At 39.4% G+C, this 25,272-nt stretch overlaps 1 protein-coding gene across 4 annotated transcripts in view; it reads left to right on the plus strand.

Moving 5' to 3' along the window:
- Positions 1–25,272, plus strand: part of PRIMA1 (proline rich membrane anchor 1) — a 188,496-nt gene that overhangs the window by 68,686 nt on the left and 94,538 nt on the right. For 2 of the 4 annotated variants that reach the window (XM_027870058.1, XM_027870061.1), the window contains exons 4-6: positions 8,067–8,353; positions 8,854–8,972; positions 16,263–16,413. In XM_027870058.1, coding sequence (XP_027725859.1) covers positions 8,880–8,972; positions 16,263–16,413 — 244 coding nt within the window. In that variant the 5' untranslated portion in view covers positions 8,067–8,353; positions 8,854–8,879. Of the gene's footprint in view, positions 1–7,568; positions 7,826–8,066; positions 8,354–8,539; positions 8,580–8,853; positions 8,973–16,262; positions 16,414–25,272 lie in introns of those variants that run through there. The other 2 variants (XM_027870059.1, XM_027870060.1) reach the window with 2 other exon arrangements.

Here is a 25,272-nt window from a genome sequence, read left to right on the forward strand (position 1 = left end):
TTGTTTTTCTCAACTTATTTATTATTTTGATTAATTTTGCTGTTGTTGAATCTCTTAGGTTTTCTACATAAACCATCATATCAATTGCATCAATGCAGTTTTATAATTGACAATTGACTAAAAGGCAGAGAATACAAAATCACACTCTGTTTACTATTTGTTGACTGTCTAAGAAGATTTGATTCACCTGAGTGAAATATTTGTCATAAAGTTTTATGTCCAGCAAGGCATCCCCCATATCTATGACAAAGTCATAGAAGATTCTTTGAAAGATAGAAGGGCAGAATTATTTTATTTAATGGTCCTTGGATTATTAAGATCAAGTAAGACTTAAAACTGGGCTGCAAATGCTCGCCAAATGTCTTAGACCAATATCATAGAAGAGATTTGTCTCAGAGATCTTCAAGAAAAATTCCCTATAAATGGTGAGGTTCTCTGTGTTGGGTTTGCAAATCACATTGTGTTGATTATATCAGGTCCCAAATTGTAACAGAGGCTCTTAAAGAAGTCCATATACACTCCAAAGAGTTTGTCCAAACTATCCACAAAGGGAAAAAAAATGGATGAAGAATGTCTATTTTTCCAAACTATGGCATGCAGTTGGATTAACAAACTTTAGAACTTATCCATCAATATTTATATATCAGTATTTATATTTCTATCTATAGGTATATGGAGAGAAATAGATGCATCTATATGTGTGTATGCATGTGAGCATAAATAAATGCATATATTTCTGTATCTATATCCATCTATTTTTATCTATATAGAAAGTTCCAACATTATGAAAATTAAGAAATTTATTAGCAAAATAAATAATATAAATAATAAAACCACCATTTAAAAAACAACAAAAAGGATAACAAAGAAAGTATTTTTTCTTAAAATGATTTTAAGGTATTCAATACAAGGACTAGCACTATATGTAATGAAGAAATATTTACTTTCCTATTAAGAACAGGGTCAAAATAAGTCTTTCTACTCTTAGAATACACACATCTATAGATAGATAGATGCAGATAGAAATAGAAATATAGATATAGAAATAAATGTATATATGCATGTATATTCATACGCATGCACACATACATTATGCATACATATATGAATATATGTGTATGTGTGTGTGTGTGTGTGTGTGTGTGTGTATGTATTAGAAAAACACTACAAGTGGACAATGAACTAGGCCATAAATTGAATAGGGAGAGAATGAACCAGATGGCCTGTGGGAAATTATAAAGTTCTTTTATTTGCCCCAAGTTTCTCCCTGAAACAAAAATCCATCTTTTTGTTTGTTTGTTTTGATTGGACCTTTGACTTCATAGGTTCAGGGAGCTTTGGGATAGAAATTTCTTCCACCAGTGCAAATCAACATTTTCTGTCCAATTTATTCCTCTTAGAAAGTTGTTTAGGGGCACTGAGCTACTATAAGGCACAGGTAGGACTTGAACCCAAGTCTTCCTGAGTTCTAGGCTGACTCTGTATCCAATTTTCCAGGATGAAACTCTACAAGGTTATTACACACAGTTCTACATCAACAAAACTGAGAACATAAATGAATTTATAAATTTAATGAATAGTTAATCATTTATATTAATGAATCATGAACCAAGTATTCATTAGTGAATACATTTAATGAATAATTTACCAAAATATAGAGTATGTATGTTCACAAAGAAGGAAATAGATAACCCAAATAATCCAATGAGAAAGCAATGTCATGAAAAAAGTCATCAAGATTAGGTGAATTATCAAGGAAATTACAATAAACATATGAAGAACAAATAACCCACCCTATTTTGTAAAGTATTTTTAAAATAGAGAAAGATGGCACTTAACTAGACATTTCTTATGAGAAAATATGTCCAAATCAGATAAAAAGGAAGAGACAAGGAATAAATACTAATATCATCAATGACAATCATAAAATTATAAATAAAATACTATAATATATTTTAAATGTATTGTTATCAAGTACAATTAAACTAGGAGCACAAGAAAGTTTTAATAATATGAAAATTAAGAAATTTATTAGCAAAATAAACTATATAAATGACAAAATCACCATTTCAAAAAATTTTAAAGAATAGGAAAGGAAAGAAATTTTTCCTTAAAATGATTTTAAAGCATTCAATAAAAGGACTAGCACTCTATGTAAATGAGAGATGTTAGAAACTTTCCCATTAAGAACAGGGCCAAAATAAATGTTTCTACTCAGCATTATTTTTAAATAGCATTCTAGAAAAGCTAGATATGGCAATAAAGAAAGAAAAATAAATTAAAGAATATCAAAGAGGAGTATACCATATTTCTCTTTGCAAATGATATCCTAATTCACTAGTGGATCTGATACTTATTAGGCAATTCAACATTATTATTGCTTTAATTCCAACTTCAGTGCTCATACCGATATAAATATTAATCTAACAGTCCTTTCAGTTGTTTTATTGTTTCCCCAAGGTATTTACATTGATATAGTGGTTACTTAAAAGTAAATAGTTTATCATTTGATAGAATTTACAATGTATCATTGATTAGTCATTCTAGGCAATTTTGGGGGGGGGCAAATAATGGTGGATTTATGTTTAAAAAGCCATTCTAGGCTTGGTCTCATTTCTATGGGTTCCCCAAATTCTTTTGTTATCCTAAATTATCACATTTGTCTTTAAAAATATGTGGTTTATTTAGGTACCTGATTTTGGCCCAATTTCTCTTGATTTTTGCATAATGTGCCTGTAATTCATTCTCTTACTGGATGAAAAATCTTGGACAATTTGAATTGGTGTTCTTTAACATGAATTTTTTTTCTCTGTGGTTACTGATAAAATAATCTCATTATTGTACCTTCTGTTTCACATCAGTGTGTTTGGGAGAGATTGACATATCTATTGATGTACTATGTATTCTGTCAATCTGCAATCTGTTTCTTGATTTTAGTAATAATAGGACGTTTTCTCATGATTTTCCTGAAATACGATGGGTGGTGACCAGGCTCTCTTCACATTTGTCTAAGAAGCCAATAATTTTTAGGCTTTTTTTCTGAGCTTCATCATCCTATCCAAAATGCCACACTAAAGGACTTGGAAGGCCACATGTGGCCTTAAGGCCGCAGGTTCCCCACCCTTGGTCGATATCATTCCTCTTAACTGTGTTTTCCCAAAGGTTCTGTCCTGAGCCCTCCTCTTCTCTACTATTTTCTCTCTGTCTTTTTCTGTCTCTCTGATGCTCTCTCATTCTCCCTCTCCCTCTCCCTCTCCCTTTCTCTTTCCTTTCTCTCATTCTATTCTCTCCTTCCTTTTCCTATCTCTATCTCCCTGTGTTTCTGTCTCTATCTCTCCCTGTCTCTGTGCATCTATCTTTCTCTGTCTCTCTGTCTCTTTTTATCTCTCTGTTTTGTCTGTCTGTCTGTGTCTATCTTTGTCTGTCTGTCTGTGTCTCTCTCTCATCTAATCTGTTCCTATTTGTGACTCACAGATCTGTATTCCAGCCCCAGCCTCTCCCTTGAGCTTCAATCCAGCATCACTATTTACCCATTAGACATTTCACACTGGATGTCCTGGAAATATTTAAAACAGAACTCATTGCCTTGTCCCCCTCCCCCAGCCCTTCCTTTTCTCAAATTTTTCTATTTCTATTGAAGACACCACTTTCCTTCAGACTCCCAGATTCATCACTTCAGCCTTCTCCTGGACTTCTTACTCCCCCGTTCATCCCATATATTCAATCAGTTGTCATATCTTGCCATTTCTGTCTCCTCAACCTGTCTCATATCCACCCCCTTCTTTCCACTCATATAGCTGTCCCCTGTAGTTCAGGGCCTTATCACCTCTCACCTACATTATTGCAACAGCCTCCTAATTGGTCTCTCTGCCTTATCTTTCAATACTCCAGTCCATCCTACACACTGATGCTAAAATAATTTTCCTAGGAGTAGATCTAACCATGTGATTTTCCTACTCAATCAACCCCAGTGGTTTCCTTCTGCCACTAGGATAAAATATAAACTTTTCTATTTAGCTTTCAATACCTGGCCTCAGTCTATGTTTACAGCCTCACTGGACTGTTACCTTCACCTATCGCCTTCTGTGATCCAGTGAAACTGGCTGTTCCTCACACACAACACTCCAGACCCTCTCTCCATATCTAACCTCAGGCCATCCCCTATACTTGGAATCTGTGTCCTTTTTTATTTCTGTTTCTCTGAGTCCCTCTCTTCCTTTAAGACACAGCTCAAACTCAATCTTCTGTATGAAGCCTTTCCTGATCCCCTCAATTGCTAATGCTCTCCTTCCTAAATCACCTTGCATTTATTTAACTACTTTGTTGATATTTCTATCTATTCACTTTACATTTATACTGTACATATTTATGTATGTACTTGATATTTTCTATTAATAATAGCTAACATTTATACAGCTCTTTAAGGTTTGCAAAGAGCTTTATACATATTAACTCATTTTATCCTCACAACAATCCTGGGAAATAGATACTATTATTATCATCATTTGACAGATGAGGAAATTGAAACAGACAGAGGTTAAATGATTCATCCAGGGTAACACTTCTAATAAGTGCATGAGGCAGGATTTGAACTTGGGTCTTCATGATTCTAGGTGCAGTGCTCCATCCACTGCATCACGTAGCTGCCTCTTCTTTTAGGAGTAGGGATTGTTTCATTCCTTGTAATTGTATCTCCAGCACCTAACACAGTGCCTGGCACATATTAGGTGCTTAGTAAATACATGTTGACTGATTAGATTATTTTGTCATTATACGTACACCAGTGGAGTCCACTGGTTGTCCATTTGTTGTCCTATTATTTCACTATGTTATTGATTGGTTGGCCCACCTCTTTTAATGATTATGCAGCTCTTTAAAATCTCATGCCCTTCTGCCTCAAAGTTCTTCACTTTAATATGACAAAGTCTGTTTATGCTCACCATGTATCTCTCCATTGCCTTTTGAGAAACTTTAATGGTAGTTTATGATAGTAGTTTATTATGGTAGTTATGTGGCATCATAGGATAAATATTGGTCTTAAAAAGATGAGCCTTTGCCAAAGGAAGAAGATGCCATATGTACTCGCAATATATTTTGTATTTTATTGGAATAAAAATAATTTACTCCCATTGACCTTTAATGAGTTTTAGATATAAAAATATAATTGATTCGTATATGATTTTGCCTGTCTTATTGATTTTGCTGCAACTGAGGAAGGAGAACATTTTTTATATAAGGCTTAATGCCTTAAATTACCAAGCTACTTACTTGGTGTAATTCTTGAAGAAGAGAGTTGTGGATATAGAAGCTGATATACCACTGTCCTTTGTCTCTGGTCAAATCACATTTGGAGTATTGTGTCCTGTCTTAGGCACTATATTTTAGGAAGGACATTGACAAACTTAAGCAAATACAGAAGAGGGAAAATAGGATGGGGAAAAGGATTGGAAAACAGAGCAGTAATTAGGAATCCTGGCATCAGGGACAAATACATTTGAAGGGGAGGTAGGGCATAGGCAGGCCCCCAGAGAGACAGTCAGAATGTGGCTACAAATGTGCCAAGAGCAAGGAAATATGAAGACACAGAGAAGTGGATGATCGTTAAGCATGAGGACAGAGGTCTCTAGACTGCTGTGAGGAAAAAGTGTTCCACCATATGGATGCCTGAGGCAAAAGTCTTGATTACCCTGCCCTAGTTACTCCCTTACTGCCAACCATGTCATATAATTGGTTGAAGGAACTGGGCATGTTTTAGCCTGGTGAGGAGGAGACTTACACAGGAAGTGAAAGCTGTCTTCAAATATCTCAAAGCTATCATGTGGGAAAAGTATTAGATTTGTTCTGCTTGGTAACAGAAGGCAAAACTAGGGATGCAGTTTTTGGCTCAATATAAGGACAAACTTCTTAACAATTGGACTGTCCAGCAATGACAGAGACTGCCTCCATAGACAGTGAAGTTCCAATCTCAAAGGAGGTGTTTAAGCAGAGGCTGAATTATCTGTTGGCAATATTGTAATGCAGGTTTATTCCTTTTATGGAAAGAGGAACTAGACAACCTTTCAGCTTCCTTCCAACTTTGTAATCTACGACGTTTTTGGAGTTTGTGCTCAACAGATATAGATGAACAACACAGGTGGCATATTCTCCTTTAATATTGCTTCAGGTTGGGTAGGGAGAAGCTGTTAGGTGTTGTAGACAGGGAGCTGGCCTCAAACTCAGGAAAACCTGGATTCAAGTTATAAATCTACAGCCACCCTGGGCAAGTCACTAAACCACTCAATGCCTCTAGCAAGTTTCTAAAACTAAGTTGCCGAGGTGTTTATCTGCATTGGTTGGGTAATTTCCTCCTACAGAGTTCACTACATCAATTAAATCTAATGTCTGGAAAAAAGAAAAAAAGGCTGGGGAGTGGGTTTTATTTCCTCTATTAAATAGTAAACTATAACTGATGTCATGGTACAGGTTTGTATGCACAGCACTTTTCACAGGACAAGAACTTAATGTTTGTTGAACTGAATTGAACTTGGTGGAGACATCATTTTAGATCTCCATGAAGAGATATGATGGTAAAGATGTTTAAATGCAAACCTAATGCTAAAAAAAGAAGAAGAAGAAGAAGAAGGAAGAAAAGAAAAGAAAAGAAAAGAAGAAGAAAAGATAAGGTGCTGACTTGATCCTCATCGTATTTCTAATGCCCTCTTTTAGACCACTCCCTCTCCTCTCCAATCTCTGGCTCCATCTCTCTTCCGAACAAGGAATGGCTTTCCGAGAGTGAGTTTCTTTCTCTGGAAGTCTTCATGCTGTAGCTAGATGACCACTTGTTGTTGGGTGTGACTTCTGAGGTCCTTGACTTCACTGAGATTCTATGAGAATCAATCCTTCAGCCATCTGAAGGTCAACCAGGCCACTAGTTGTCTAGGAGACCAGGAAAGACACAGGGATCGAAATGCTGCCCATGCACAGCTAGCCAACAGGTCTAGGGGTGGAGCGTGGGGGGTGGGAGGTCGAGCAGGATCATAGGGTTTTTAGAGTTGGAAGTGACCTCAGGGCGTCGTTTTACGAATGAGGAAACTGAGGTGCTAGAAAGGTAGAGTGATTCGCTTTGGGGTTGCACCTTTAGTAAGTGGAAGATGATAAATCTAGTGACCTTTCCATTATACCACCAGAGAGGAAAGAGCAATTGGGAATGTTGCTGGGGGAAAATAGGAGATGTCACAAATCAGGTTCCACCCTGCTAACAATGCTTTCTAAAGGGAGAACAAGAAACCCTTGGGGATTGTGTGATCACGGTGCAAGCCCTCTATACAACGGTAATAGTAAGAATAAAAAATAGACGCTGAGCAAGAGTCCAATACACAATGGACTCAGTAGAAAGGATGAAAAATCATTGCAGCAGCCAAAGCGAAGATCACAGGCATTCTAGGGAGAAGAATTTCTGGCTCCACTCACTTCTATTTTCTTTTTCATTATTTCCCCTCCTCCTTCTCCTTTTCTTCTTCTTCCTCTTCCTCCTCCTTTTTTTCCTCCTCCTCCCACTCCCGTCTTTACTTGTGTCTTTCCCCCAGTCTTGTCCTCCCAGCAACCAACCCCGTGGCTCTTCGCCACCGAAGCAATTTCTCTAGCCTGTGCTCGCAGTGTCCCTGGGGGGGTTGTGTGATGGACAGCTGCGACCCAAGCGCCAGGCAAGGCATTGCGCCGAGACTTTAAAGGGAGGGCGTCTCGGACCACTCGGGCGCGAGGGCAGAGGATCCCGAATCGGAGCCAGCCAGAGCCCAGCGGGGTAGGGCTTTGGGAGAAGGACTTGCCTCTGTGGGGAATCTTTGAGGTGACTTTTTGTTATTATTTTTCTCCTCCTCGCCTTTCTTTTGCACTTCCCCTACCTACAGCCCAGTTTTTCCTGGAGATGAAAAAGCGGAACATTCTCTGAGTCTTTGCAGCTTGGACCAAGCCGGCCGCATTTCGCCGGACATTCTTTTTTTTCTTTCTTCTTTTTTTTTCTTTCTTTCTTTCTTTTTTTTTTTTTTTTTGCGTGTGTGCCTTTTTTCTCCTACTACCTACACGTACAGAAGGCAGGCTCAGGCTAGAGACATCGCACAATACCAGGACTGAAGGAGGGACAGCCTGCTCCCCCTGGGCCGCAGCCGGCTCCTGACGCCCCCCAATGAGAGGGGGCCGTGCCCCGGGGCTCCGGCTCAGTACCCAGAGGAGGCCGAAGCAGAGCGCGGCGCTCGTTGCAGCCGCAAACTTTTGCACCTGCGCCCCGCGCGCCTCCCCAGCATGTAAAGCCTTTCCTGCAGCCTCAGCTGTCGCCAACATCGCCGCCGCCTCCCGGGGACACGCGGCCACCCCCAGGGTGAGCAGGGTGTGGGGGAACAAGCGGTAGAGCGAGGGGTAGGCGCCAAGAGGGGGGCAGACTTCTGCACGGAACTGTGTCCGGCTGCTTGGGAAGGAGGGAGAATGGGGAGGTGGAGACACCCCTTCCTTCCCTGCCTCCGAGCTCCTGCTGGAGCCTCTGGGCTGGAGGAGTTTGTGGGGCGAGGGGTTGGAGAAGGGAAACGTTGGAGTACCGATTCCGCGAGGTAATAGGGGGCTGTGTGTGTGTGTAGCTCTGTGCACGCGCGCGTGTGCCGAGAGTAGGTGTGTCTCGTGTGTCTTGTCCCCGGGTGTTTTGCAGTGAGTGTGTATGCGTAATGTGAGTGTGCATACAAGGTGGGTGGTTTGAGCGTGTCGGGAGCTGGGTGCGCGTGTAAGTGTGTGTGCGTGTGCGTGCGTGAGCACTAGAGAGCGCCTCGCGAGCGTGTGTCCCCAAGCTCCCTCCTGACCCCTCCGCCTGGCCCTCTTTCCTCCTGGCAGTTGGGCTCTGGGCGGCTCGAGCAGGGATGATGATCTGGGACTGGATGCTTCGCCCTCGCTGCTGCTGGCCCTCGCTGCTGCTGCACTGTGCGCTGCACCCGCTCTGGGGTTTCATTCAGGTGAGCTCACTAGGAGGGTGCCCGAGCAACCGCGGAGGGGTGGAGGGAGCGAGGGAAAAAGGACGGAAGATCACATTCTTCTCTCTTCAGCTGTGAAGTGGCCTGAGCTATGGAGGTGCTTTGGTGGAGCAGAGGCTTCTGAGAAGGCTGCTCTGGGGATCCTGCAAGGTTCCACGATCCCCACGGGCTATCTCTTTTCTCCCAGCTTTTGGAGAGAGGCTGTTTTTCAGGCTCTCCTAGCTGAACGGGGTGGATACATAACTAAGGTCGACTTTAGAATCAGAAACAATACTAGACATCCTAAAGTTACCTTAGCCCTAGAAGGAAGGAAAAATCATGAAGATGGGAATAACAAGACCACCGACATCTTTGTTTCATTAAGTGGCTTTAAAGCATATTGTTGTAAAGAAAAGTCAGGTTTTTCTAACAGTGCTCTGGGTTCTGGAGTTGGGTTTCTTTGTCACACACACTGTGAAAACTCAGTCCTTTCCTGGTCTAGGCTGTAGGCAGCTTAAAGAGTAGGGCTACAAAACGGAAAACCTTAGTAAATATTCTGATAATTATGTTTGTTCCATTAAGACTAAAAGTTGAGTCTTCCTGGGTTTCAAAAAACTTTTTTAAAAAATTTGTTCTAGTGAAACAAAATTACTACGTTTTACATTTTATTTAGCATCAAGGGGGGAAAATTAAGGGCCTTTTCCACATATACTGTAGTGAACTATAGGAGTTATAGATTGATATGTATGTAACCTATGTTTATATCCATTGTGTGCACCTTTAGCTCTTCAGATTTCTGTATTCTTGAGTATGAACTTACATGTGCCTGCAATTTAGACAAATCACTTTTAAAAAATTGTTTCGTGTTCAGAAATCATAACACAAAATTTGATACATAAAAATGTGTCTCTTCCTAACTAAGAATTTGCCTCTTGGACATTTAACCCTCCCACCCCCACCCCACTCTATTAAATCTGGCATATGTGCAGAGGTTCAGGGAAGGCTAGGATGTTTACAGTACATGAGCGTTTAAAGGAACAGGCTTTGGAGAAACTCTCCTAATTGGATTTTGTCAAAGAGTAGACTTTCGGTATCATGTGATTCCAGTCTGAGAACTAGCTAAATGTAAAAGCTGAATCAGCTTGTCTACTCCAGCTCTGATGATAATATGGTGTGATGTGACCTTGCTGGTAATTTTGGTGTAACCAGGAATTGTTTTGCTGCCAGAATATGTCTGCCAGGAAATGAGAGAGGCATTGATAAGAGGAAGACTCCCCAGTCTTGACTCTCCTTTTCCCCTATCCCAACCTCATGGAAAAGGTTGGAGGGAAAAACCCAGCTGTTTTTCATTTTAGAGTTGACACACCTGTGAAATAAGTTAATAGTTAGGAAGCCATCTGGTAGAGTGGAAAGAGCCCTGGAGTGGGAGCTAGAGGACCCGGATTAGTGATCTGTACTGCTAATTAGCCTCAGTTTCCGAATCTATAAAAAGAAGTTAGACCAAACTCTAAGATCACAGTTGTAACAGTCTCTGGGTATGGCCAGAGTTCTTTCCCAGCTCTAACTTTCTGTGTCTAACATTCTGATCTGTCTATATTCTAACATTCTGTGGTGCCTAAGGTTCTTTTCTCAAGCTCTAATGTTCTCACTGAGACATTACTATTCAGATTGTGGGCTTTTATCACTTTATACACTTTAAATACCTAATGTATTTTTTTCTTCTGTAAGCTTTGACTGGAACTAAAAGGTTAATTCTTCTTTGTTTACGATTTGTCTCCTACTCCCTGGAAGGCTTCCTTTTCGTTCCACTCCCCCCCCCCCCCCCCCCCCCCCCCCCCCCCCATAGACAGAGCAAAAATGATGAAACTGTCAGCTCCCATAGGTCTAGAATTTTGGTTGCAGTAGTGGCAGGACTGACAAAGTACATGCTTTTTCATTTTTTTTTTTAAACAAAAAAGGTAATTACTTGAAAGCAATTGATTATGTTAGTTTATAGTCTTTAGGCCAGCAGTAAGTTATACAAGTAAATCTCTGCAAGAGTTTCAGGTACTATAACAAAATAAAAATCAATTTTAATTAAATTGGATTATGAAGAAGCACCAGCTTCCAGACAGGCCAATTTGGTGTAAACTTGGCTAAAGTTTCTGGAAAAAAACTAATCTACAAATGACGAGAGCACAAGGGTTGGTGGGGCCAAGTAAGCAAAGGTCTTGGAATGAATTGATACGACCTTAAGTAAAGGAACTGAAGGCAAGTCAACTTGGGACAAATAGAATGGTCCAGAGCCATGTGTTTTTGTGGTGATTAAAAAAAAAATCTATCAACTCTGGAGCTTCTCTAGTAGAAAAGGAGAACTGCCCAGATCTGTCTGCTCATTAATGAGCAGTTTGCAGGGGGAGGAATTCTTCCAAAGTGGTAAGCATGTAAAAGGGTGGGGCAGGCTGCAAAGAATGAATTCATAGACTTTAGAAAGGAAAGCAGAGATTCCCCAGCCTGCTATTATAACCAATTCTTGCTTCAAAGTCAGCATTAAAGAAAACTCTGAATAGAAATTACTCAGCTTAAAGGACATTTTTAAAATATAAAATTGGCTGATATTTGATTAGAGGATAGACCATTTTGAAGGTGTTTCTTGGTCATTCCTTCTCATTCCCTCACTTTAGTTGTTATCCAACATAGTTAAAAAGTGGAAGGAAAGAGAACAAGCATTTAGTCAGTGCCTTTTGCTTGAAAAATATTATGTTACTTGATCCTCGCAATAACCCTGTGAGGCAGATGTTATTAATATACCCATTACAGTTGAAGAAACTGAGGCAGACAGGAGTGACAGGGTCACACAGCTACTAAGTGTGAGAGGAAGGATTTGAACTCAAGTCTTCCTGACTAGAGGTCCAGTACTCTATCCATTGAGCCACCTACCTGTCCTAAAGATCACCTAGTCCAGTCTACCTATTTTATCTTACTTATGAGAAAACCAGTACTCAGAGAAGTTAAAACATGTCCATGGCAAACAGCAGAGTTGGGACTCAAACCAGGTTTCTGAACCCCAGAACACTTTGTATTGTTTGAAAATAATTTATTGATATATTTTTACAACATCTACATTTCCCAATATTTCTCTCTCCCTATCCCCTAAAGCCTTAAAACAAAGAATAAAAAGGAGGGGAGGGGAAGTTAAGTAAAACTAACCAACACAGCAGAAATGATACAGTCAGAATTCCACACTCAGAGACCTCCGCCTTTGCAAAGACAGACAGAGGTACCTTCTCATATCTCTTTTTGGGGGTCAACCTTGGCCATGATGATCTTAAAGCATTGTTTCAGTTGTTTGCATGTTGTTCTTCCTATTTGCATCTTTGTAGTTATCCTGTGGAGTAGCTAGGTGACTCAGTGGGTAGAGTGCTGGGCCTAGAGTCAGGGAGACACTGAGTTCAAATCTGGCCTTGGACACTTACTAGCTGTATGACCCTGGGCAAGTCACTTAACTCTGTTTATCTCATTTTTTTTTTAATCTGTAAAATGATCATAAGAAGAAAATGGCAAACCACTCCAATATCTTTGCCAAGAAAACCCCAAATGGGGTCACAAAGAGTCTGACACAACTGAAATGACTAAACGATGACAGTCATTCTGTATATTGTTTTTCTGGTTCTGGTTCACTTTACATCACTTCCTATACATTTTCCCATGGTTCTTCATCATATTTATTGCTTCTTACAGTCCTGTAATATTCCATTACAGTCATATACCACAATTTGTTTAGCCATTCAGCAATCAATGGAAATCTATTTTGTTTCCAATTTTTTCACTACTTGAAAAAGTGCTGCAATAAATTTTTCGGTACATGAGGGACCTTCTTTTCTAAATGGAATCTCTGAGACATTTTAGACAATTTATATGCATGATACCAAATAGTTTCTCAGAATGGTTGGACCAGTTTACAGCTCCACTAATAGTGCATTTGCGTGCCTGATTTTCCACAACTCCTCCCACTTTGATACAGCCCATCTTTCGTCATTTTTGCCAATTTTGTAGGTCTGAATTGAAAGCTGAGTTTTTTTATTTTGCATTATCTTATTATTAGTAATTTGGGCCAGTCTTTAATATGGTTGTTATTAACTTGCAATTCTTTTGAGAACTATTTATTCATATCCTTTGCTATTCTCTCTACCAGCATCAATACTTTCTGCTTTTATGATTTAGGAGTCTTTCTAGATCTCTCAAAAATGATGAATTCACTTCTTCCTTTGCAAACTGAGAGCAGGACATCACAGTAAATTATTGGGTTTGACAGGCTCGTGTCTCATCAAGTTACAGTGTTTCTGCCCTCCTCCTATTTAAGATGCCAGCATCCATCATCTTTGTGATTTTCTTCCTTAAAGTTCTTGTCGATGTGATTTGTTTCAATCAGTTGCCTTTAGCCTTTATATTCTGATGACTGTTCTTGAGACACACTTGGAAGGCATACCCCTGTGAGAGGTATGAATAGAGCTCATTTAATTAGCATTTATTAAGTGCTTTTTATGTTCAAGGTCTTGGTCACACGGAGCTTCCAAAAACCCAAGTCCTTATGCCTTTATCCAGCATATAGCCCAAGGTTTGCACATACCATATAAAGTTGAAGACTGTACCTGAATCTAGAAACCAGGTAGCCTAGTTGAGTGTCATGGTATGAACACTAGGCCAAGAGTTAGGACACTTTGGTTTTTGGAAGCACGGAATCTCAGAGTTGAAAGAGGTATCAGAAGTCATTGAGTCTTACACAACCCTGAACAGGAATCCCTTTTATAACATCTCCAAGTGGTTATCTATCTTCTGGTTAAAGATTTATGTGATGGGGACCTCACTACCCCCTGAAGCCATTCACTTTACTTTTTTTTTTTTAACAGTCCTGATTGTTAAGACTTTCTCTCTTTAACAAGTTGGTAACTGCCTCCCTGCCTTTGGCACCCATCACGCACACTTGTGTGCTTGGGGACTAGCGGAGCAAATGTAAATCTTTTTCTACAATGATAGGAATGAGTTATCCTTCTAGTGTTCAAACTTCAGAATAGTATCAGAGAAGGTAATAGAACAGGTTATGTGACCTTAGGCCAAAGTCAAGTTAGAAAGAACTCTTCAACTCAGTGAAACTAACACTAGCTATAGGCAGATAAGCTGGGCCTTCCAATACTGGACCTAGCTCTTGAAGAAGAAAGGTAGTTTCACTACTAACTAGTGCATGTGTACCTGAAGTACAGGGCAGCAAGGGAGCAAAGTAGATAGAGCCCTGGGCTTGGAACCAGAAAGCCTCATCTTTGTGAGTTCACATCTGACCTCAGACACTTACTAGCTGTGTGACCGTAGGCAAATCAATCACTGAACCCTCTTTGTCTCAGTTTTCTCATCTGTAAAATGGGATGGAGAAGGAAATGGCAAACCACTCCAGTATCTCTGCCAAGAAAATTCCTAGTGGGGTCACAAAGAGTAGAACATAACTAAAAAATGACAATAACAACAATTTGAACTACAAAATGCAACATATTGTCAAACAGGGTGAATGACAACTAGACCAAATTGGTATAATTACTCATTCCTTACCAAAAGGTCATGGTTCTTCCCTTTTCTAGTGATGGGATTTGATGAGAGGCTTGTGGCAGCTAGGTAGATAGAGTGCTAGGCCTGGAGTCAGGAAGACCTGAGTTAAAAACCTGGCCTCAATTAATTAGTAGCTGTGTGACCCTGTGCTGTAAAATCGGGATAATTTTAGTGTCTGCCTCCCAGGGTTGTTGTGAAGATCAAATGAGATTATTTTTGTAAAGCACTTAGCAAGTGCCTGGAACATAATAGGTGCTATGTAAATGCTAGCTTGTATGTGAAACCAGGAATTATAGACCTTTTTTCTTCCTGTATTATGTTTCAGACCTGAAGCACAACCTATTTTCTATTTCATAATATTTTTACCTAAACTCAACCCCTATTCCTAGTTTCTTCATATTAGTTAATTATTGTTTAACCAAATGGTCCCCGCATAGACATTCAACTCCCTTTAATTGTCTTGTCAGATTTTGTTTTTTTTAACATTGCTACTCTTGCAGCTTTCTCACAAAGTCCCCTTTGAATGATACAGAGATTAATTATGTGGGGAAATGATGTTCCTTGAGATTTGCCAACATACTTGATGGTTCCCAGGGGAGTCAAAGGTCAAATACTCTTAAGAAGATGCAGCTTTCAAACAACCTCATTTGCACTCTTAAGCTTTATGAATGCAAACCCTCAGAGAAGGAAGCTCATGAAATAACTGGAAAGAGGTTCAACAACAGTAAGGAAAAATGATTTTTAGAGGTGTGGCCAAAGTACATTTAGGCATGCAGAGAGTTAATCTTGTTTGCAAAATAATTGAGAACATCTCTACTGTATACTGAATGTGCTGTTATCAGCACTAGCCAAGATTGGCTTCCAGGGTTTGAAAGGCAGTCAGTAGTTCTTTTAAAAACCAAAGGGTGAGCCCGTAGGAGGCTTTTGGCCTCTGCTCACATTAAGTGAGGGTTGTAAATCAATCCGGCCTACTCCATACCATTGTGTTGATCATGACACAAAGCTTTTTTGTGAATTTCCTGAAATTGGAGAATGAGTTGCAAAACTCTCCCATTTTTCAGTTGCCTCCTTTCCCCATCCCTTGCTTTCCTGAAAAGTTTTTGGAGAAAGACTGTTTCAGTCTCGCCCATGGGAAAAGGACAGAGTTGGCAGGCAGCAGAAATTACTTGACCTGGGTCTGTAGTTAAATTACCTGTCTATGCAAGAAGGGTGCTATATTGGGAGTCAGCAGGTCTGGGTTCAAGCCTTTGCTATTACTTAATAGCCGTGTGAGCTTGGACAAGTTATGTGATCTTTCAGTCCCTTTACCTATAAAACGAGGGGGTTTGATTACATTATTTCTAAGGTATCTTACTGCTCAGGCATTTATCTAAAAACCAGATCAATTCATTGTGGCTATCTCTTTAACCACAGCTGGAGTGAAGAGACCAAGAAGTACCTGTTTCCCCATTTTTCTCTCGACAGGTTTAATTCCACTTGTCATTCGTACAGAGAAATAAATGGCTCCTTGGAATCCCACCCACCTCCTAATCATCCCCTAGAATCCCCAATCTGCTGCCCTATCCACCCACCTACCCACCTATTTACCCAAGTCCAACATGATCATTGAAGTGGAGGTGAGGTGAGAGATCGTTCTATTTGCTTCCCTATCTGAAGCCCTGAATTGAGCTGAGCAGAATCTCATGCCAGTCTCCTGGGGTGGGGTTGTGTTTCCAGATCACTCACGGCGAACTCCAGAAGTCATGTTCTAAGACCATTGCAGAAAAAGGTACCGATAGCTGCCAGGAGATCTGCCAGTGTAGACGGCCTCCTCCACTACCACCTCCTCCTCCTCCGCCGCCGCCTCCCAGACTGCTCTCCCTCACACGTAAGTAAAGACTTGAATTTTCAGAATCTTCTACTTTTACCAAAAGAAAAGAACTGGATAGAGGGCAGAAGACAAATCCATTTCATTCTTAATTTTTCAAAAACTGGATTAAAATAAGAGAAAAGCTAACTTTAAATTTTAGTTTCTGGAAAGCTGTATTTTTTAAAGTTTTGTGTTATATATGTGTATATGTTTGTGTGTATACACCCACATATTAATCACATGTCATATATATATGTATACACACACACACACACACACACACACACACACATACACATATATAATACCATTTTTCCAGGAAATATGGATATATGTTTTCTCACCAGCTAATTAGATAAATGTCAAACACTAATTGGTGAAGTACTCTTTTGGAATAGATTATTCCAAAGGACAAACGCTTAAAAGAGTCAGATTAATTTTAATTCACCCCCAAAAAAAATTTCATTCCAGTTTAACCTGAATCCACTTAAGGCAACTTTCAGATCATTTAGCTAGAAGCCTTCTTTTATTTCAACTATGCAGAGAGCCACATCTATCCAAGTATGATTGCTGGAGTTAATTCAAACAGAAAGTGATTTCGTAGCCCCAAATTGCCTTTGCCTTGAATATGGAGTCCTGAATTGAGTTAAATTAGTAGGACTGTGAAAGCTAGATCAAATATGTCATGTTAATAAAGTTTCCCAACACTTCAGCTTAGTTTCGCCTGAATTTCCTCCTATAAAATGCCCTTCTTAATATTTGGTTCCACCTCATTAAACACATCTCAATTGAATTATTTTGTGCATACTTAAATAACCTTGGAAGAAAGGTTCTTTGGTGAAGTGCATTGTATTTCATTTAGTAAAAATGTAAGTAAGGAATAGTCTGGGTAACAGCTGGAGAAAAAGCAGACAGGTGGGGATGCTAGGAAATTCCTGTCCTGTATGATAGTTGACAAGCATTTATTAAGCACTTATTACATGTCAGGCACCACGCTAAGCACGAAGAATTTTTAAAAAGGCAAAAAATAGGACCTACCCTCAAGGAGGTCACATTTTAATTGGGGAAACGAGATGCAAACAACTGTATACATGGTTTCTGAAGTCCTCGCAATTCTCAAGTTCTGTGATTCTGTAAATGTGTAGGGCATATTTGGGAACAATGTGTAAACCAAGGGTTTCCTACAGAGGTGGTGTTGGGGAGGAGAATAGGATGTGAAGCTGGGCCATTAGGCAAAGTCCGGGCTGTGGTGTTAAGTGGTATATTCAGATATAACCCAGAGATTCTCCAGACTATATATCAAGCACTTTTTTAGGCAGTGAGTATGGTACCCAGATGAATGACAGGGTGCTCATCCTCAAGGATGTTACATAATCACAGAATTTCAGAATTGGAAGGGACCTCAGTGGTTGCCTAGTACAACCCATTCTCAGAAAAAGAATGTTGTTGACAACATACCCAACAAGTAGTAGTGCAAACTTTGGTGGAAGACCTCTAGTGATGGGTATCCTACTTCCTCCTGAGGTATTCCGTTTCACTTTGGGATAATTCTAATTGTAAGGAAGTTTTTTCTCACGTCAAACCTAAAATTGCCTTTTTGCAATATGCACCATTGCTTTTAGTTTTGACATGAAGAGCCAAATGAAAAATTCTAATTCCTCTTCCATATATTATTTTTTTGTTTTGTTTTGTTTTGTTTTTTTGTTGTGGCAATTGGGGTTAAGTGACTTGCCCAGAGTACACAGATAAGAAATGTTTTGTGTCTGAGGCCAGATTTGAATTCCAGGGCCGGTGCTCTATCTACTGCACCACCTAGCTGCCCCTCCTCTTCCATATATTTTTGCAAATATTTGAAGACAGCTATCCTGTTCTCCCTGAACCTTCTCTTCTTGAAGTAAATCATTCCCAGTTCCTGCATGATCCTCATATATCTTGGACGGAAGACTTTTCACCATCCCAGTTTCCCTCCTTTGGATGTCCTCCAGCTTTTTGTCCTTTTTTTGGAATAATATTTTTCCCAATTGCAAGTAAAAACAATTTTAACATTAATTTTTAAAAATATAATGTCCTTTTAAAATGTGGTATTTAGAAATGAACACAGTAATCCAAATATGGTCTGATCAGGGTAGAGTACACTGGGATTATCACCTCCTTATTCCTGAAAGCCGGGATTATTTAATTTTTTCTTTGTATCTCCAGTGCTTAACACAGTGACATGCATGTATGTGTGTGCACACACATACATCATATGCCTAATATTTTTTTTAATTAAGTTGAAGTGAAAACTACTAGGGACCTGAACGTGGGTGGTGATATTGTGAAGAGAAGGAAGAAAGAGAAACACAGTTTAGCCACTGGTGATATATATAGAGTGATGGAGAAGGAGCAGTAAAATATTACATTATAGTTTCAAGCCTGGATAACTGGGAGAATGGTGATACCATTAGCAGAAATAAGAAAATGATGAGATATGATGAAAACAAGAGTGCCAGCAATTTCAGCCATCCATTAAAAAAAAATCCTAGCTAGGTTATCATGAAATTGTAGTATCCATTACCCTTCGTGAAATATTACTTTCCTCGGGTAGCCCAATGGTTTATTCTTTATTAAACCCAGTTTATTAGTTTTTTTTTTTCACTCAAGTTTTATCAGTGTGTTTTGCATTGACCTTGCAAATATTTACAGATTACACCCACTCCCACTCTGAGAGAGATCTCTTATAGCAAAGCAAAACAATTAAACAGAAGTAATAATACAGTGAGTGGCCTTATCTGAAAGTACAAGCAGTATTCCACTTCAGGAGGAAGATAAGTGGCATAGTAGGTAGAGTTCTGGGTCTGGAGTCAAGAAGGGCTTAAAAGTAAATTAGGGAGAATAACAGCACCTACCTCACAGGGTTGTCATGAGGATTAAATGAAATATTTGTGAATATTGTACCTCACATATAGTTGGTGCTATGTAAATGCTTATTCCCTTCCCTCTCCACCCTTTAGTAGAACTCTCCACTAGTATTTTCAATTTTAAAAAAATGAACAGAAATCTATTTTCTCTCCCTCCTACGCCCCCCTTGATAAAACAGAAAAAAGAAAAACAAATTTCTCATAACAAATAAGCAAAACAAATCCCCTCATTGGTTATATAAGATATATATAGTTTTGTGTGTATACATATACACATGTATATTTTATATATGTGTGTATGTACATTTGTGTATGTTTAGATACATAAACACACATATACATCTATTTACGTTTCATTCTGCACTCTAAATCTAGCGTCTCTCTGTCAGCTCATTTGAACAGCTGCTACAATGTACCCACAGGTGTACCCAAAGCAATAGTTTTTGTTGTTTTCTTAAGTCCTTTCAGTCTAAGTGGAAACATGGTGCTAGGGAAAGAGGACTACTGTTGAGTCATTTCGGTCATGTTCAACTTCATGACCCCATTTGGGGTCTTCTTGCCAAAGATTCTGGAGTGGTTTGCTATTTCCTTCTACAGCTCATTTTATAGATGAGGAACTGAGGCAAACATGTTTAAGTGACTTGCCCAGAGTCACTAATAATTGGCAGAGGTCGCATTTGAACTCGGGTCCTCCTGACTCCACTGCACCACCTAACTGCCCTAAAGAGGACCATATTTGAAGTAAAAGCAGTGTAACAAGTCACTTTCTCTCTCTGAGCCTCAGGTTCCTCATGTGTGAGATGGGATAATCTTGCACAACCTTTCCACAAAACTGTTGTGATCAAAATGCTTTTTAAATCTTAAAATTTGTCCAAAAATGAGGAATCATCATTAAGGGAGGCCAAGTGGAATGTGCACTCCTTTCATCCCCCTTAATCAACTGGACATGCTCATGGTCTTTTAAAGGCTCTCCTGCAGAACACCTGACCTTGAGAAGTCATTTAATCTCTCCAGGTCTGTTTCCACACGTATTAAGTGAGGGGATTGGACTGGATGACCTTTGGAGTTCTGTCCAGCTCTACGTCTATGATCCTGTGAAAACTACACATAAGTTGGTCTCAAGGTAGCCCTACAGAAATCTGGAATAATAACTTGTTTTTATCTCTTATGGCAAGTGTTAATAATTAGTCAGAAAGATGAACTGCTAACTTCGAACTCATGCTAAAAGAATCAATGGTCGGTTTTTTTTTAAATTTCTCCCAACATTGTCCACTTTGGGAAAGTTGGTGATTTCCCAAAGAAGCAGTGGAAAGGGTTCCCCCCCCCCGAAAATGTTTGGAATTCTCACATTGGCAAAATGATGTTTTTAAATAAAAACAATTGACATATGTGTTTCCAAATTGAAAGTTTCTTGTGAAGTAAGTGTTTTTTAAATGAGAAACATTAAGGCACACTTCCTCTGAATAAAACAATTTACTTGGAAAATGAGAAACCTGAGCTAGTGATTGATGCTTGATAGGAGTATCTATGTCATGGCCCAGAGGCAAGTCATAATATCTATCAGTCCTTGAAAATCTATGGAAATCACTACTAATTAGAGAAATTCAAAATAAAGCAATTCTGAGATCCCACCTCATACCTATTATGTTGGCAAAGATGACAAAAAAGGAAAATGATAAGTGGTTGAGGGGAAACAGGCACTGTTTGTGGGCCTGTGAATGGGTGTAGTCATTATAGAAAGCAAATTGGAATTCCACATAAATATAATTACTGAACAGTGCAGGCCTTTTGACCCAGCTGACTCCTTGATAGGCCTGTACCCAATGGTCAAAGAAATAGAATAAAACTGTATAAAACTGTTAGCTCTTTTTTTTTGTGGTGGTAAAAAAAAGGGAACTAAAGGAATGCCCATCAATTGAGGAATAGCTGAATAAGCTGTAGTATATGAATTGTTCTCTAAGAAATGAGGAAATAGATAATTTCTAAGATTCGTGTAAAGACTCTGCAGAACTGATGAAAGCAGAACAAAAGACCAATTCATACCATAAAATCAATTACAATTGATATTATCAATAATTATTAGTAGTATTAATGTGTTAATAATATAAAATGAACCATTTTGGAGATTTTCTTTATAAACTGATGAAGAATGAAATAAACAAAACCAGGAGAACAATTTATGTCATAACAGCTATATATGCAAGCCAACTTTGAAAACTATGAAACCTGTGATCAATACAATGACCATCCATGACTCCAAAGGATTTGTGCTGAAGCATGCTACCCATATTCTGACAGAGAGGCTGATTTAGGGTATAGAATTTATATACATGCATAAATATCTGCATGCCTATGTATATAATGTGTTTGTGCATACGTATACACACGTGTGTATGTGTGGTGGATCCTCGTGTGTATATACACACATATGTATTTTATGTGCATAGATATAAATATATTTGTATACAACCAATAATTTGTTTTGCTTGATTGTGTATGTGTGTGTGTGTGTGTGTGTATATATATATATATATCTCTCTACACACACATACATATATATGTATATATTTGCTACAAAGAATTTTTTTCCCCCAGTGGAGTGGGGGTGTGGAAGGAAGAGAAAATAGATTCAATTTTTTAATGGGGGAGGTGCTGCTACAGCTATGAAATATTGCATGCACTTTGAGATGAGATTACTATATTGTTAGTTTTGTTTAACTGTTTTACCTTGTTACAAGACCTTTCACAGAATAGGGAGCAATCTGTAAATGGTTATGATGTAGAAACAAAATACATCAATAAAACACATATAAAAAAGAAAATGTGTTAAAATTGCACATTTCTCATTTAAAAGCACAATGAGCTTATTCTTTACTTGGTGGGCATCCCTTTAGTTTCCACTTTTTCACCACCACAATAAAAGAACCAATAGAAATATTTTTGTCCATAAAGGACCTTCTCCTCTGTCTTCTATCTCCTTTGAAAATAGACCTAGCAATGGTATAGCTGGGTCAAAGGGCATGCACTCTCCCAAGAATGGAGTGCATGTTGAAGAGTATTATGAAATGAAGTTAGAAAGGGAGGTTGGAATCTGACCATGTAGGACTTTAGATATGAGGCTAAGGAGACCTCAGAGTCTAAGGAATTCTTTGTCAGGAACCAGTGGGGGGCTCCTGAAGGGTATGGAATAAGGAAGTCATGTGATCAGAGAGAGCCACTGATAAAGAATTGAGAATTCTTAGAGAAGACCACCAACTGGGCTGGCAAGATGCTGACCCTCCACCCCCAAAAAAACTGTATAAAATCATTAATTATTTAGGGTTTTCTCCTGATCCTGAAGATTTACTATGGAGTTTCAAATATTTGGAATGAGTAAAATAGAGAGCCTGCCTGCTTGTGACCAAGTACAGAAAATAGCGTTTAGTGAATAGTTAATAGGATTAATTAATGGGATTAATTAATTCAATTTAAATATTAACTAAATTTAATTAAAATTAATTAATAGGATTGTGTTTCTGAGTCAGTGCATTTTTATGAGTAAGAATGATTAGATTTAAAGCAAGTTAGAATTAGAATCTAGTTTATCTCAGGAGGTAAAAGACCTATGCCTGAGCCAACTAGGATTCTGTATGAGTTATTATTTCAGTTAAGTTCATGTCCTATTGGGTCAGCAGTGATGCTGAATGAGCACTATATTAGAAGCTCCCATGTGTTTGAGGATTAAATAGACCCCCTAAAGGATTAGAACAAATTTCTTATGTGTTCATTGTTATTAAAAGGCATAGATAATAGGACTTTAGAATGGAAAGGGACAGACTTTACAATCCTATTATCTATGCTAGTTCAACCCTCTCATTGTACAGATGGGGAAACTGAGACTAGAAAGGGAAGTGACTTGCCTAGGGTGACAGAGTGAGTGACTACCAAAGAAAGGCCCAAAGTCTAGGTCATGAATTCCAATCCTGCGTTTCTTCCGCTGTACTGCAGGTGTTAGGGTCTGGTAATAACATAACCTCTTCTAACAGCAGCGCCTGCCGTGCTGATGAGTCCACAGAAATTGTGTGTAGACAGGATGTGCTCCTGCATTCATGTTGAAGGTGTACTTATGGTTATTGTTATGGAACAGGTAGGCAGTACGCTGGGTAGAGCTCTGGGGTCTGGAGTCAAGGAGACATGAGTTTAAATCCAGCTTCAGATACTGACTAGCTGTGTGACCTTGGGCAAGTCCGTTCACCTCTGTTTACCTCAGTTTCCTCTTCTGTAAAATGGAGATAGTAATAGCACCTACCTTGCAGGGTTGTGGTGAGGCTCAAATGAGAAAATTGTGAGGTCTGTGGGTGATGCAATGACTAGAGTGCTGGGCCTGGAATCAGGAAGACCTGAGTTCAAATCCAGCCCTACTTATTAGTTGTGTGACCCTGGGCAAATCACTTAATCCCTGTTTATCTCAGTTTCCTCATCTGGAAAATGGGGAAAATAATAGCACTCATTTCTCAGGATTATTGTGAGGATAAAATGAGATAATGATTGCTTAGCACTCAGTGATATTAGCACTTAGCACAGTGCCTGGCAGATAGTAAATACTATATGAGTGTTAGCAATGATGATGATGTCTGCAAGCTCCTCGAAAACAGATACTGTAGCCCCAGCACTTAGCATAGTGCCTGGCACATGTAGTAAGCACTTTGTAAATGCTTGTTGACTGACTGACTGGAATATGGGGCAGAGCAGAAGACCTTTCCCAAATGTTGTCTGAGGGCAGGGAATGTAAATGTAGACTCCTGGAATCAGGGCTTCATTTGCTTTTTAAAATGCCATTGATTATTTTCAGCTTCTTCAAAAAGGGTACAAATAGTGTGTATTTAGAAAGCCAGTGTAGTGGAAGTCAGTGCATGAAAGCCCCCAGGGAAAGCCATCACACACATCATTTTTTGAAACCTGCATCATATTTTGCTCCAGACAGAAATAACCAACTTCTCCGTGCTGCCTGTAGAGTAAAGGGGGTGGGGGTGGAGGGACTGCTTGTATTTCCATAATGCCCTCCTCCGGGAAGTTCAAGGCCCTTTTACAGATTGTTTTATTTCCCCCATGCTACGTATGCTTTTATACACAGAAAATGCTCAAACAGGCCGAGGTTAAGTGACTGCTCTAAGGGCACCCTGTGAGGCGGTGCCAGGGCCAGGAATAGAATTCCTGACTCCCCTTCATTGTGCTGTTGTGTGACTGTCATGGAGAGCTGGTACCATGAAATGACTTCGAGCTGCACCCAGCCCTGAATGGCATCTCTGTACTTTCAGAAGGAGGATTGTACAAAGGGCAGAGCCAACCTTATTTAGATAGTCATTTGTTATTAACTGCACAAGGCCTTTTGAACGTTGTCACCCCCAGTGGAGCTTGTCTAGAATTAACCCAGGAGGCAGGCAGGAGTTTCATGAAAAGGGACTTATGAGCAGGGAAATGTAGAGTCATTATTCAGTAACCAGGGCAGGGACGCAGAACAGAGGGGTGCACTCAACTCTGTACTCACAGTTTTTTAAATGTTTATACAGTTAGCCCTTCTACATTGCAGGGGTTAGGGGTGTGATACCCCTGAGATCTGGAAAATCCACGTAAACTCCATAGGGGCAGACCCTTCACCTTTATTTTCCTTTAGGAAATCATGTAATGACTTAGCATTTTCTCCTATAATGCCAGTCTACCAGAATGCCTTTTTTATAACAATCCTTGCATTTCTGAGTTTCTAAACTTTTTCTGTGTTGTCTGCTGGCATTCGCGTGTCATCTATGGCTTCCGTGAAACTCCCCCAAAATTCCCGCTTAATTTCTTATGTCAACCCGCGACATATCAAAATCACGATGGGGAAAATTGTGATGTGGAAGAGGTAACTATACTCCAGTGGCCTTTTTTTCCCCATTCTACCAACAAAGGGGTGTGTGTGTGTGTGTGTGTGTGTGTGTGTGTGTGTGTGTGTGTGTGT

The sequence above is a fragment of the Vombatus ursinus genome, unplaced genomic scaffold (assembly GCF_900497805.2).
Source record: "Vombatus ursinus unplaced genomic scaffold, bare-nosed wombat genome assembly UNPS02014794.1, whole genome shotgun sequence".
In the NCBI taxonomy this organism is placed as follows: domain Eukaryota; kingdom Metazoa; phylum Chordata; class Mammalia; order Diprotodontia; family Vombatidae; genus Vombatus; species Vombatus ursinus.